This window comes from Xenopus laevis, chromosome 1S (genome assembly GCF_017654675.1).
Source record: "Xenopus laevis strain J_2021 chromosome 1S, Xenopus_laevis_v10.1, whole genome shotgun sequence".
NCBI lineage: Eukaryota > Metazoa > Chordata > Amphibia > Anura > Pipidae > Xenopus > Xenopus laevis.
The window spans coordinates 170,193,605-170,206,420 of NC_054372.1; the positions used below are offsets into that span (position 1 = coordinate 170,193,605).

The 12,816-nt window shown below is 41.7% G+C and overlaps 1 protein-coding gene across 2 annotated transcripts in view; it reads right to left on the bottom strand.

The window, feature by feature from the left end:
• Positions 1 to 12,816, bottom strand: part of LOC108707246 (ras-specific guanine nucleotide-releasing factor 2-like) — a 166,386-nt gene that overhangs the window by 66,382 nt on the left and 87,188 nt on the right. For both annotated transcript variants that reach the window (XM_041580489.1, XM_041580488.1), the window contains exons 9-10: positions 2,992 to 3,110; positions 1,096 to 1,256 (exon numbers count right to left, since the gene is read on the bottom strand). In XM_041580489.1, the coding sequence (XP_041436423.1) occupies positions 1,096 to 1,256; positions 2,992 to 3,110 (280 nt within the window). The remainder of the gene's footprint in view (positions 1 to 1,095; positions 1,257 to 2,991; positions 3,111 to 12,816) is intronic.

Below are 12,816 nucleotides of genomic sequence, written 5' to 3' on the forward strand. Positions count from 1 at the left end.
TTTATGTCAAGGAAGCAAGTATAATAGGAAAAGGTTACCCTGGAGCAGTGGCTACGGCGAAAAGGGGGCATGACAAGGTGGGACAATTGTGGCTTGAATGAGGAGAAGTTAGAGAGGTTTGGTGGCGTAAGTAAGGGGGAGGAGCTAGAGGGAGATTGGCAGAATACGCTTTGAGGAGAGAGCAAGTCCCACCCGACTTTCCCTTATTTTTACCTTGCTCAGTGGATGTTAGTTGTCACTATTGTGGCCAGGTTACATGACAGGTAAGTTCTTTGTTGGTGAGTTTGGATCGGATCATATGGATGACTTCAGAATATTTTGTCACGGCAGAGTTGGCAGGTCCCTGGCAATGGAGTCAGTGCTTCGGAAGGCAAGAGTTCGATATGGTGACATGATGTCTGGTACCTGCTTGCTAGAAGTACTCTCTAAGAGCAAAGGGATCTGGAAGGTGGTGTAGTTCTTTATTTAGGATTGGGCATGGAAACCCAGTGTACCCACCATGCTGGAGGAGGTCAAGCGGCTGGCGGCTGGTACGGTTACATGAACACCTACTTGGGACCATTGCCAGGGACATAGGGATTACTCGTTAATAAGTGTTAATGTTAATGAACAATGATTGTTATAATGTTCTAAGGCTTTTGGAGTTACAGAAATCTGTATTACAGTTTATTTAATAAAGCTGTGACAAAACATTTTCCAGCGGAACTAAATGTGTATGATTTTTTATTTCTAGGACTTAGTTTAAAGGGGACGTAAAGTCAGGTATTTGTCCCTGCCCTTGTCATGGCTGATGTTAGTTTCCCTCAGTCTTTGTTATTTGTGATGTAGGTTGTAATTTTTATTGCTGTACCTTTTTGGTGAGCCACAGGTGGTGTGAACTACAGCAGAAGCTCTACAGTAAATGACTCTGAAGCTCTTTTTCATGGTGAGATGGGTCTCTGAACTGCTTTAGAGCATCATTACATCTCCTGAAATCAGTCATGCTGCTCCCACTGCAAAGCCAGAGCCTTTTATATACTTGTTTTGCGGGTGTTTGTCAAAATGACCACTAACTAGTTTTGTTACTCAGTTTTTCCTGATACACGTGTTTCTTACCTTGAGTAAATGCAGTTTTCCCCCTGAGCTTCTAGTGCAAATTAAAAAATGCTTTGTGAATAAAAAGCATTGTCTCTCCCCTTCTCTTTTCAAAGACAATGGGCCCAGGCGGACTTTGCTAAGTTTCCCCCTCTCCACAGAAGGAACTTGAATGAGAGTACCTGGACACAAAACAGTTTGTGAAAATAATTGTGCAGCAAACTAAATAAGTCACCTGAAGCTCATGCATTCATTCATTAACCCTGGCAACCCTTTGGCCAACTATGCATCTAGTGGTTCAGAGCCATATATCCAAACTTGCAGACAGCCTGTTTCATTCTTGTTAGATCTCATCAGTGCAAAATATCAGAACATAGCATCTGAGGGGGTAGGACTTGGAGAGTAGCGAAATAAAAACCCAAACCTGGTTAGGGTGAGATGGGCTAAAAGAAGCCAAAAAGCCCTTCCCACGCATTTACATGCAAAGTGAAGAGTTCTGAAATCAGAAGGTATTTACTTGTCTCATGCAATACACATAGCACTGCCTAAATATCCAAAATGAGAGTTTTTTAATTCTCCCATAAGGCATCATGGGCAGAGACATGCAAATCACTCCTTTATGTCCCTTTGGACAATATGTCCCAAGGAAATATGTAAAAGGGTGTTTTGCCTTTAATTTCTCCCCAATAGTAGATGTAAGCTTCAAGGAAGATGTTACTAAACAGATAATTATTTCTCTGTTTGGCCCTCTTAGGAAGGAACAGACAATCCATTCCAGTGGTCCAGTTCACTTGTTGCAGCTTACTTTCCAAAAGAAGACGGTCCTGTGGAATTGTATTTAATCGTAGCAAGAGTGTTAGGAAGGTCTCTCAGAGCAGGGCAAAGAACAAGAAGGTTAATTGTCTGTGTTAGGAACTGGGGGTACATTTTGCCACTGCAGAGAGACGTCATCAGGTGACTGAAAGTCTAAAGTGACCGAGGAAAGCCAAAAGGTGAGACAGAGGCTGGTGAATTAGTATCCATAGAGGGGAGAGTCAGCAGGGCTTAGTGAGAAGCCCAGCATATTCCAGAGTGTGGAAGCTACCCTATATGGGGAGAACCCCAGAGCGGGGAAAGGTTGTGAATATGTATATATATTCTGAGTGACCACAGAAATCGATAAAAAGGTATGTTTGGCCTTTGATTTCTCCCCAGGTATTGAGATATGCTCCAGGAATGGAAATTATAAACAATGAATGCATTCTCTGCATTGTAGTGACCAGACACTCCATTCCCTGAAACCACTGTGGTCATTGGAGCTCACCTTCCACAGAAAACCTGTCCCGTGGAAAGGGTATTTAAAGTTAATTAGAATGTTGGAAGGGGTCTCTGAGCAGGGCATAGCAGGTAGGAGGCCTGGCTGTGTGAGAAACTCCCAGAGGAGCTGGGGGTGGTGCCTGCAGTTGCACGAAGCAGAGGGAGCCCATGACAGTGACAGTGATTGTGACCAAGAGTCTGGTTGGGAAAGTGGGGGAAGTCAGGAGGCTGAACACTTTTGGGAAAAGGAGTACTGTGAAGTACAGGGTTAAGCCAAACTTGTATTGTTTTTCTTGGTTAAGACTGAAGATTCAACCAAAAGTGTTGAAATGTATGCAAAGTTGTAGAAAACATACAAAATATACTTAGGATAATTGTTTATTCATCACGTATCTCACTGTGTCGTCAATAGAAACGACAGTAGATAAAATTATAATCGAAGTATGTCAATTGTTATTGTGGCCTTCAGTTCCCACTGTTTTAGTACATGTAAGGTAATTTATATAATTCTTTATATATACAAATGTAGCAAGGGAGCACTCTTTTATATGCCTGGGTAATAGCATCTACATTATCAAACAGTTCATCAATATCATGAGTACTACAAAGAAACAAGCTTACCTTGGCGTACAAATGTCTGGCTTGTATCTAATAAAATATCACAACCTTCCACAATCATTCTCTCGATAGACAGGTTCTTGCGGATGTTCTCTGTGTCACTGACTTCATCATGCATAATCCTACATAAATGATGTAGAAACACGCCAAGTTAGCTTTATATTCAGGGCGTAGTCATTTACTGACCATATCATAGATATTATTAAACTCATAAACAAAGCCATATTCTTTCTTTACTAGTCCAAGCTGCTCTCTTCCCTTTGTCAGTCAAGGAAGAAAACTTTGTAATGACTGTTGGCATTCTGGCCCTCAGGTATAACCATTCCAATCAACACACCATATCCCGGCATAAACTACAATAGAACCCCCATTTTACGTGTAGGGATGTGTAAAATAGCCATCCCCAGTATTATTTAGCAGGCAGTCCCCTAGTGTTATAGACACCTAACTGGGTTCTAAAATACAGTTAGGAGGGGTAACTGTTTCCTATTCCTGCTTTAAGCTATGCCCCTTGTTGTTTCTCACAGTGACCAGTAGATGGCATTGTGCTAGAGTACAAAAGGCTCTGAAGCCATGCCTTCAGTGTCCATCTTGTGCTGGCTCTAGCCTGAGCAGGAAGGCAGAGCTCGAGTGGAACCTAGACAGGTCAGGTCTAGTAAGTATAGGCTATTCACCTTTAAAGGTCACTCTAGGAGTGACAGACAGTCAGGATATTTAGCTGAGCAGCTTGAGGTTCTTCCCAGGATTGTGAGTGGGATAAAGATCCTGGGTACTAATTGCCCAGAAGTAGGGACTAAGGGGCACATTTACTTAGCTCAAGTGAAGGATTAGAAGGAAAAATACTTTGAATTTCGAAGTTTTTTTTGGCTACTTCGACCTTCGTCTTCGGATCGAATGATTCAAACTAAAAATCTGTCAACTATTCGACCATTCGATAGTCGAAGTACTATCTCTTTAAAAAAAAACTTCGACCACCTACTTCGCCACCTAAAACCTACCGAGCACCAATGTTAGCCTATGGGGAAGGTCCCCATAGGCTTTCCTATCAATTTGTGATTGAAGGAAAATCGTTCGATCGATGGATTAAAATCCTTCGAATCGTTAGATTTGAAGGATTTAATCGTTCGATCGAATTTGTTCGTTCGAGGAATTGCGGTAAGTCATTCGACTTAGATATTCCAAGTCGAAGGATTTAACTTTGATGGTCGAATATCGAGGGTTAATTAACCCTCGATATTCGACCCATAGTAAATGTGCCCCTAAGTGTACAGACCTAGGGTAGAGTATTCCCCTCAGGTTCCACTTAGGGAAAAGGCTGGAAGCTGGGTGTACCTCCTCAAGGCTGCATTCATTGTTCTCATTCCTGAGGGAACTTATATTGACCAAAGGTGCTGTGAGTATTGCCTATCCATTGTAATATATGATCCTGAAATGTTCTCTTTATGTACACTCCAATGAGGATTGTATGTTCAATAAATCTGTTCTATCGTTAAGTTCTAAGAACCACTGGCACCCAATTATTTGCACCCTGAATCCAGTTACAGTTGCACTACACCCTGCTTCCACATTTTCAGGGGACCATAAAAAATGGTGTAAAATCCAGAAAAATGTAAAATCAGGGAAATGTACTATGCATAATATATAGGTGGGACCACACAACAACAATGTAAAATGAGGGAAAACTTAAAATCAGGGGATGTAAAATGGGGGTTCTACTGTACCTCTCTTTCTACTGAATGGTAAATGGTTTCTCACTGGAAAAACAAATATGCCATTAAGACAGTATTGCTCAAGAACAAGATGCCAACATTCCTGAATAGTGAATGTGCCCTGTTTTGCTAATTTCCCGCAAAATGGCAAAAAAACTAAACGAAACGCGTATTGACACCGGCGACAATTTGACGCATATTAAAGTCAATGGGCGTGAGTTTAATTGTCGCCAGCATCTGAATTTTCACCGGCGAATTGTTGTGGAAAATTCACAAATTCATTTGGCGCCAGCAAAACAAGTAAATTTGCTGCAAATTCGCGCCTGCCAAATAAATCTGCCCATCACTATACCTGAATGATATTCATATAACAGTGATTCAGTGGGTCATAGAGTAACCAGCTGGTAGTGACATGTTAGCCAATTATCTCTGAGTGGAATGTAACGTACACACGTCTTAAGCTGTAGCCATGTAGCCAATCTGAATGGGAAAAAATAATTTTTGGCGCAGACAGCAAACCTCTTATATCTTGAGAGCAGTAGCCAAAAAATACATATAACTTTACTTTCATAAAGCTCTTTTCTGCACTGCCATTATTCCTTGCAGGACAGAAAATAACCTTTTCAAATTGGTATTGCCCTTTAACATGTACTGCATTAATTTTAACACAATGCTCATTGACTTGAGGCTTAATAATTCAGGGGGAGTTAAAGGTCTCTATAAGAAATAAAAGTGCTCATATGTTGTATGTGCCATTGGGTAATCCTAAATAGAAAATTGCCATTTTAAGAACTAAGGGCCGCCCCCTGGGATCCTACAACGTGGTGCACACAAACAAACCAAAGGCACACATACATGTTAGGTCACATGAGCCAATTGATTCACAGAGTTCTGTCTTTTGCTCACTTCTTCCTGTTACAATTAGAGCTGCAGTATTTCTGGTCAGGTGATTTCTATGGAAGCACAGAGAATAACATAAAATTGGGGCTCAAGGGATGTAGAAGTGCAATATTTACTTAAATGTATTCATTTTGAGGTATAGTTTTCCTTTAAATCTTGCAGCAACCAATAAGGTCTAACGCCTATAGTACACAATGTATATTTTAAATATATACTGTAAATACAATTATATAGTATTCGGCCTTAAACTATTCTCCTTTTTTTGCAACACTAAGGGGCCGATTCACTAACTTCAAGTGAAGGATTCGAAGTAAAAAAAACTTCGAATTTCAAAGTGTTTTTTGGGCTACTTCGACCATCGAATGGGCTACTACGACCTTCGACTACGACTTCGAAACGAACTATTCGAACTAAAAAAAAAAATCCTTCGATCGTTCGATCGCACTATTTGCGCTAAAATCCTTCGACTTCGATATTCGAAGTCGAAGGATTTTAATTCCCAATCGAATATCGAGGGTTAATTAACCCTCGATATTCGACCCTTTGTGAATCGGCCCCTAAGGGGCAGATTTATCAAGGGTCGAATTTCGAATTCATGTGTTTTTTTTAAGACTCCCATAAACTCCCATGAATTAGAAATTCGGCCAATCGAAATTTATTAATAAAATCTAATTTTTATATATAAATAGGTATATATATATATATATATATATATATATATATATATATATTTCCCTGGTCACTATGGCAGCCTCCACACCTATGAGATTCCCCGCCCTCTTATCAGTGATAGGACAGAATTCACCAATGTAAATCCACCTACCTATATAGTATAACACCTCCCTTTATGCTATGTCTTTTTTTCTGTCCTCGCAGTGGGAACATTTTTGGGAGTTTTTTTCAAGCTCTGTATTTTCTTTTGTGGCTCACAAGGACCCATGTTTGGGATCCCAGACCCGGGGAGTTCAGCCTCTCTCCCTGGTAGGGCCTGGCAGGGGTACTTCCTCTTAGAGGAGGTCAGCAGGTCGGACCCCCGTTATTAGCAGCCCGGGGGTCACTTCTTACCACCCAGCATAACTGTTTCTACAGTGCAGGGACTCTTTGGTAATGCCGTGTCTTAGACCGGTAAATTGGGCGGCACTTAGGCAGAGAGGTAAGGCGGTTGCGTTCCACCTATGCGTGTCAGCTACTTCCGCGTCACGTGAGCAGGCAGCTGGAGAGAGGCGTCTTTACGCGTTCGCTCCCTCTTGCGCTCTGCGTCCTGGGTCTTCTGATGCTGAGGGCGTTGTGAGCCGTGACGTCATTTTTCCGCGACCGAGTGTATGCTGGCGTGCTGAGACGGTATCGCAAATGGAGCGTTTTTCCTCTTCTAGAGCAGTAAGTTTCTGCCTTTTAAAATAGTTTTGGCTGTGGTTTCTTTTATTCTCACAGCGTTATTTTCTATTTAGGTAGACATTGTGGATCAAGTGCCTAGTAGCCCAGATAATGCTGCAAATGAAAATAGGAGGTGAGCCACAGTTATGGTAAGTTTTGTAGTGTGGTTAGGCAGGCAAAAGAGTGCTAAAGGTGATTTCTTTTTCTCCTCAGTGTGTCTCCCCCTAGAAAACGGAGTAGCAAGGAGAAACATAAGAATTGTGTGGCTTGTGACAGTCCAGCAATGAAACACTCTAAATTGTGTCAAAGGTGCACAAGAAGATTATCTGGAGATGCTGCGGCAGATACAGCAGATGTCATGCGCTGGATAAAGGAAGCAGTGACAGAGGGACTGAAGTCTGCAAAGAGGTCTAGAGAAGAAATGGTAGATAGCCCTGGACATGGGTCTAGGACAGGATCATCAAGGGGTGAAGACATAGAAGTTTCTGAGGAGGAAACAGTAGAGGAGGAAAGTTTCTCTACTTTTGAAGTTTCACTGGTGGAACCATTAATTAAGGCTGTAAGAGCGCAGCTAGATCTACCTGAGAAAGTTCATACACAGCAATCATCCTCTAACCCCTTTAAATTCCTTAGGAAGGAAAAGTCTACATTTCCATTACATGACGTAATTAAGGAGATCATTGTCAAGGAATGGGAGAAAACGGATGCAAAGTTTCCAATTCCATCAAAGGTACAGAGAGGGTATCCATTTCCGGAGGAGGAAGAACAAATTTGGAACAAGCCACCAAGGGTGGATGCTGCAGTGGCCAGATTGTCAAGACGGACATTATTGCCAGTCGATGATGTGGTGTCCTTCTTGAATCCTATGGATAGGAAGATGGAGGCGTCGCTTAAAAAGTCTTACCTTGCATTAGGAGCAACATGTAGACCGGCATTAGCTCTTACTTCGGTATCTAGAGCGATGCAGATGTGGTTGCAAAACATGGAGTCAGCCTTAAAGAGGGGTGTAGGTAGAAGGAGTATTTTAGATTCCTTCGCAGAGATTAAATTAGCAGTGGATTTTATTACAGAGTCTTCAGTGGATTTGGTAAGATCATCTTCCAGGGCAATGGCGTTGTCGGTGTCAGCAAGAAGGGCATTATGGCTGCGAGCATGGAACGCAGACAAGGCTTCAAAAATGAATTTGTGCAATTTACCGTTTGAAGGCCAGATGCTTTTCGGACCAAAACTCGATGAGATCATCAAGAGAGTCACTGGAGGTAAAAGCGTGTTCCTACCTCAAGAAAGAAGGTCTGAAGGAGTATCGGGAACATCTCAGAATAGAAGGCCTTTTCGGGGCAAGCCGTTTTTTCGTGAGCAGAAGTCCAGAGCATCGGGACAAGGTGTACAGCCACAATGGAGAGGAGGTCAGTCAACATTTGTTAAAACGCAAAAGCCTAAACAAGAGAATTGTAGATTCACAAAGAAGTCATTATGAAGGTGTGGCAGCTCAGACTTCAATGATACCCAGGCGACTTCAAACGTTTTTGGAAGTTTGGGCAAGGTCCATTACAGATCATTGGGTATTAGACACGATAGAAAGAGGATACTATTTGGAGTTCAGGGAGAAGCCGGCAAAGAATCTCTTTATTCTTTCTCAAGTTCCTCAGCAGAGGGAGAAAAGGAAGATTTTAGCATCTTATGTTCAACAGCTTCTGGTAGAGGGAGCAATAAAACCAGTACCTCAAGAATTTTGGAGAAGGGGCGTCTATTCAACCCTATTTATGTTAAAGAAAAAAACGGGAGATTTTCGTCCGGTTTTGGATCTGAGGGTAATAAATTCATTTTTGCAAATAAAAAGCTTCAAGATGGAATCGATATTCACGATAATCAAGGAAATTCAACCAGGGGATTGGCTTTTGTCAATAGACCTGAAGGACGCATATCTACATGTACCCATAGCAGAGTCCCATCAAAGGTTTCTAAGGTTTGCAGTAGCAGAAGACATGCATTATCAGTTCACATGTCTGCTCTTTGGCCTAGCAACCTCACCAAGGGTATTTACAAAGATACTGCAAGTGCTGATAGCGGAACTAAGGAAAAAGGATATACAGATATATCACTATTTGGACGATATCCTGCTCAAAGCAAGGAACAAGGAAATTCTCATTTGTCACAGAGAGTTGGTAGTCAGATTTCTAAGTCAGCATGGTTGGGTATTGAATCTGCAAAAGAGCCAGTTAATACCAACACAGGATTTGATTCATTTGGGTGCAAGATTTCTGACGGAGCAGGGAGTAGTCACCTTGCCAGAGGAGAAAAAGAGAAAGATAGTAGTGGCAATTCTCAGCTTACGGAAAAAGAAGAATATGAGGGCAAGAGAAGTAAGCAGTATTTTAGGCCTGTTAAATTCAACAGCACCAATGGTGATGTGGGCAAGATGGCACACAAGACCACTGCAATGGTGTTTTTTGGATCAGTGGAAAAGAGACAGGCAAGATTGGAATCAAAAGATCGTAATACCTCAAGCGGTGAAAGCACGAATGAAGTGGTGGATGTCCAATTCCAATCTGTCCAGGGGTCAGAAGCTGGCCGAGGTACAGTGGACGATTCTTACAACGGACTCCAGCCCCAGAGGTTGGGGAGCCCATGTGGGAGAAAATTATGTTCAGGGCAGATGGTCTCAGGAGGAGAGTTGCCTGTCAGCGAATGTTCTGGAATTAAGAGCAGTTTGGAAGGCGATTCAGTTATTCAAGTATCAGATAAAGGGAACTTCCCTGATGGTGGAGATGGACAATTTGGCGGCGGTGGCCTACATACGAAAGCAGGGAGGTACGCGCAGTTGGAGTTTGATGCAGGAACTTCAGCCAATTATGCAATGGGCACAAACCCATCTCCATCAATTGTCAGCGATACATCTTCCGGGGATTTGGAATGTCAGGGCGGATTTCCTAAGCAGAGTAACAGTGATGGATCACGAATGGGAATTATGTCAGGAGGTCTTTTCTCAGATAGTAGAGATGTGGGGTTGGCCACACATAGACTTAATGGCATCTCTCAACAATCACAAAATCAAGAGATTCTGCTCGAGAGTTCCATGCCAGGAGGCAATGGCAACGGATGCATTGAGACAGAGTTGGAAGGGAGAATTGATGTACATATTTCCCCCGATACCGTTAATTTCCAGGGTCCTAAGGAAGATAAAGGTGGAAAGAGCGGAAGTTATCGCAATTCTTCCAGACTGGCCAAGAAGGCATTGGTACCCACTTCTCAAGTCATTGGTGATAGACAGACCGTGGAGTCTACCAGACAGGAGGGACCTGTTATGTCAGGGACCAGTGTTGCATCCAAACCCGCGGGGGTTATCTCTAAAGGCTTGGAGATTGAGAGGCGAAGGTTAAGACAGGAGGGGCTCTCGGAACCTGTAATAGATACAATTGTGGCAGCCAGGAAGAGTTCTACGAACAAGACCTATGAAAGAGTGTGGAAGGTTTTTATTCCTTGGTTATTGCATAAGGAATTGACAATTGAAGAACTGTCAGTGACACAAGTTCTGGACTTCTTGCAGGCGGGTTTCGATAAGGGATTAAGCCTGAGAACTTTAAAGCTGCAGATTTCTGCTATTTCAGCTTTAACAGGAGAACAATGGGCAAGAAATTCCAAGGTAATAAAATTCGTAACAGGGGTAATGCACCTTAGGCCACCAAGCAGGACACTCTCAGCTGTATGGGATTTGTCATTGGTGCTACAGGCTCTCACAGGTGAGCCATTCGAACCTCTTAGAGACATAACTGACATGTTACTTACCTTGAAAGCGGTTTTTTTAACGGCAGTGGTATCGGCCAGAAGGGTGAGTGACTTACAAGCCCTCTCATCAAAACCGCCATTTACTGTTATTCAAGAGAATAAAATAACGCTGAGGACAGTGCCAGAATACCTGCCAAAGGTGGTAAGGTTACAGCATCTAAACTGGGAAACAGTCTTTCCAGCGATATATCAAGAGGACACTTCAGAAAAGAGGAAGTGTCATAGGTTGGATTTAGTCAGATGCATATCAGTGTATCTAAAGAGAACAGAGACTTGGAGAAAGTCGGATAGACTTTTCATTATACCAAGTGGCAGTAGGAAGGGGCAAGCGGCCTCAGTATCTACCATCAGCAGATGGATAGTAAATTGTATACGCATTGCCTATCAGAACAAAGGAAGACAATTTCCTAAAGGGGTAAAGGCACACTCCACAAGGGCGTTGAGTACTTCATGGGCATTGCAGGCAGAAGTTCCAATGGAAAGAATTTGCAAGGCAGCATCATGGAGTTCAACAAGAACGTTCTTAAGGCACTATCATGTGGGAGTGCAACCCATATCTCATGAGGAGTTTGGAAATAAAGTATTAATGGCGGCATTGCCTAAATAATAAAATAATAATAGGAATAAAAGCTTTTTGTGTGTAGCAGAATTGACTATATTGGTTTTCTTTTAAGGGGACCCACCCATTCTGATTACTTGGGTATGATTTCATAGGTGTGGAGGCTGCCATAGTGACCAGGGAAAAGGGAAAATTTAACTACAATACTTACCGAAATTTTCCTTTCCTGGTTACTATGGGCAGCCTTCACACCATTTCCCTCCCTAAGAAAAAATGTGTTATGTTAGGCTCGGACTCAAAGACATAGCATAAAGGGAGGTGTTATACTATATAGGTAGGTGGATTTACATTGGTGAATTCTGTCCTATCACTGATAAGAGGGCGGGGAATCTCATAGGTGTGAAGGCTGCCCATAGTAACCAGGAAAGGAAAATTTCGGTAAGTATTGTAGTTAAATTTTCCCTTATATATATATATATATAATTTGAATAACTCCCTAGTCGAAGTTGACAGATTTGACTATAAAAAATTGTGAAAATTAGAATTCAAATTTTCAATTTGACCTTTGGTAAATCTGCCCCTACTACTTACATCCAGTGATCCCTAGTGGAAGACAGCACGTCAAGGCACAAAATGTACTTCTTTGTACCTAGTATTTTTACACTTTACCATATTTATGACTAGGTTAACTGTTGCATGCCCCCAGTGCTACCACATGCTGTGTGTACATGCATTATGACATACAGCACCTCCTATAGTATTCTAATTCCATTAAAATGATTAATTTGTGCATCTCATTTTTTTTAATTAAATCATTTAATGAATAACAAGGTGAATGTCATATTTAAATAGTTAAAATAATGCATCTATTCATCATTCCTGTGTATGCTTTTCAGTAATTTTTAAAATGCTTCTAAAGAAGAAAGATAAATTCAGTTTACAGGAACATTCTACATTTCCTAGATATTAATGTAATCATGTTATATGTGTGGCCTGCCAGGCATGCTATGCAACACCAGTGGATTCTGCAAATTCCACCAATGCTATTAACATTAATATGGTGAATGCCCCCTCATAGTGTGAGGCTTAACCCATAGTCACTTAATCACTGTTTGCTGATGGAAAACCTTCTATGCAGCTTTCATTTTAGTATTCTTATTTTTAATATTCCCCCCTTTCTATTCAGATTCTCTACTATTTGAAAAGACCAGATTTACATTTAGGGTCAGATTTATCAAAGGTTGAATTTCGAAGTTATGTGAATTTTTTTTACTCTTACTAAATTCAAAATGTACTCACAACTCAAATGGGAGGCTATTTAAGAAAAAACTTGAAAGTCTAACGTTAGGACTCCACAAGCGATTTTGTCATGATCAAAAATAAGGTAGGAGATAGAATTGACGCATGGTGTCCAGCGTTGATCCGACGCGACACAACTGTCCGATGCATCCGACAGTCGTGCTGGATCAACGCTGCGACACCATGCAACAATTCTATCTC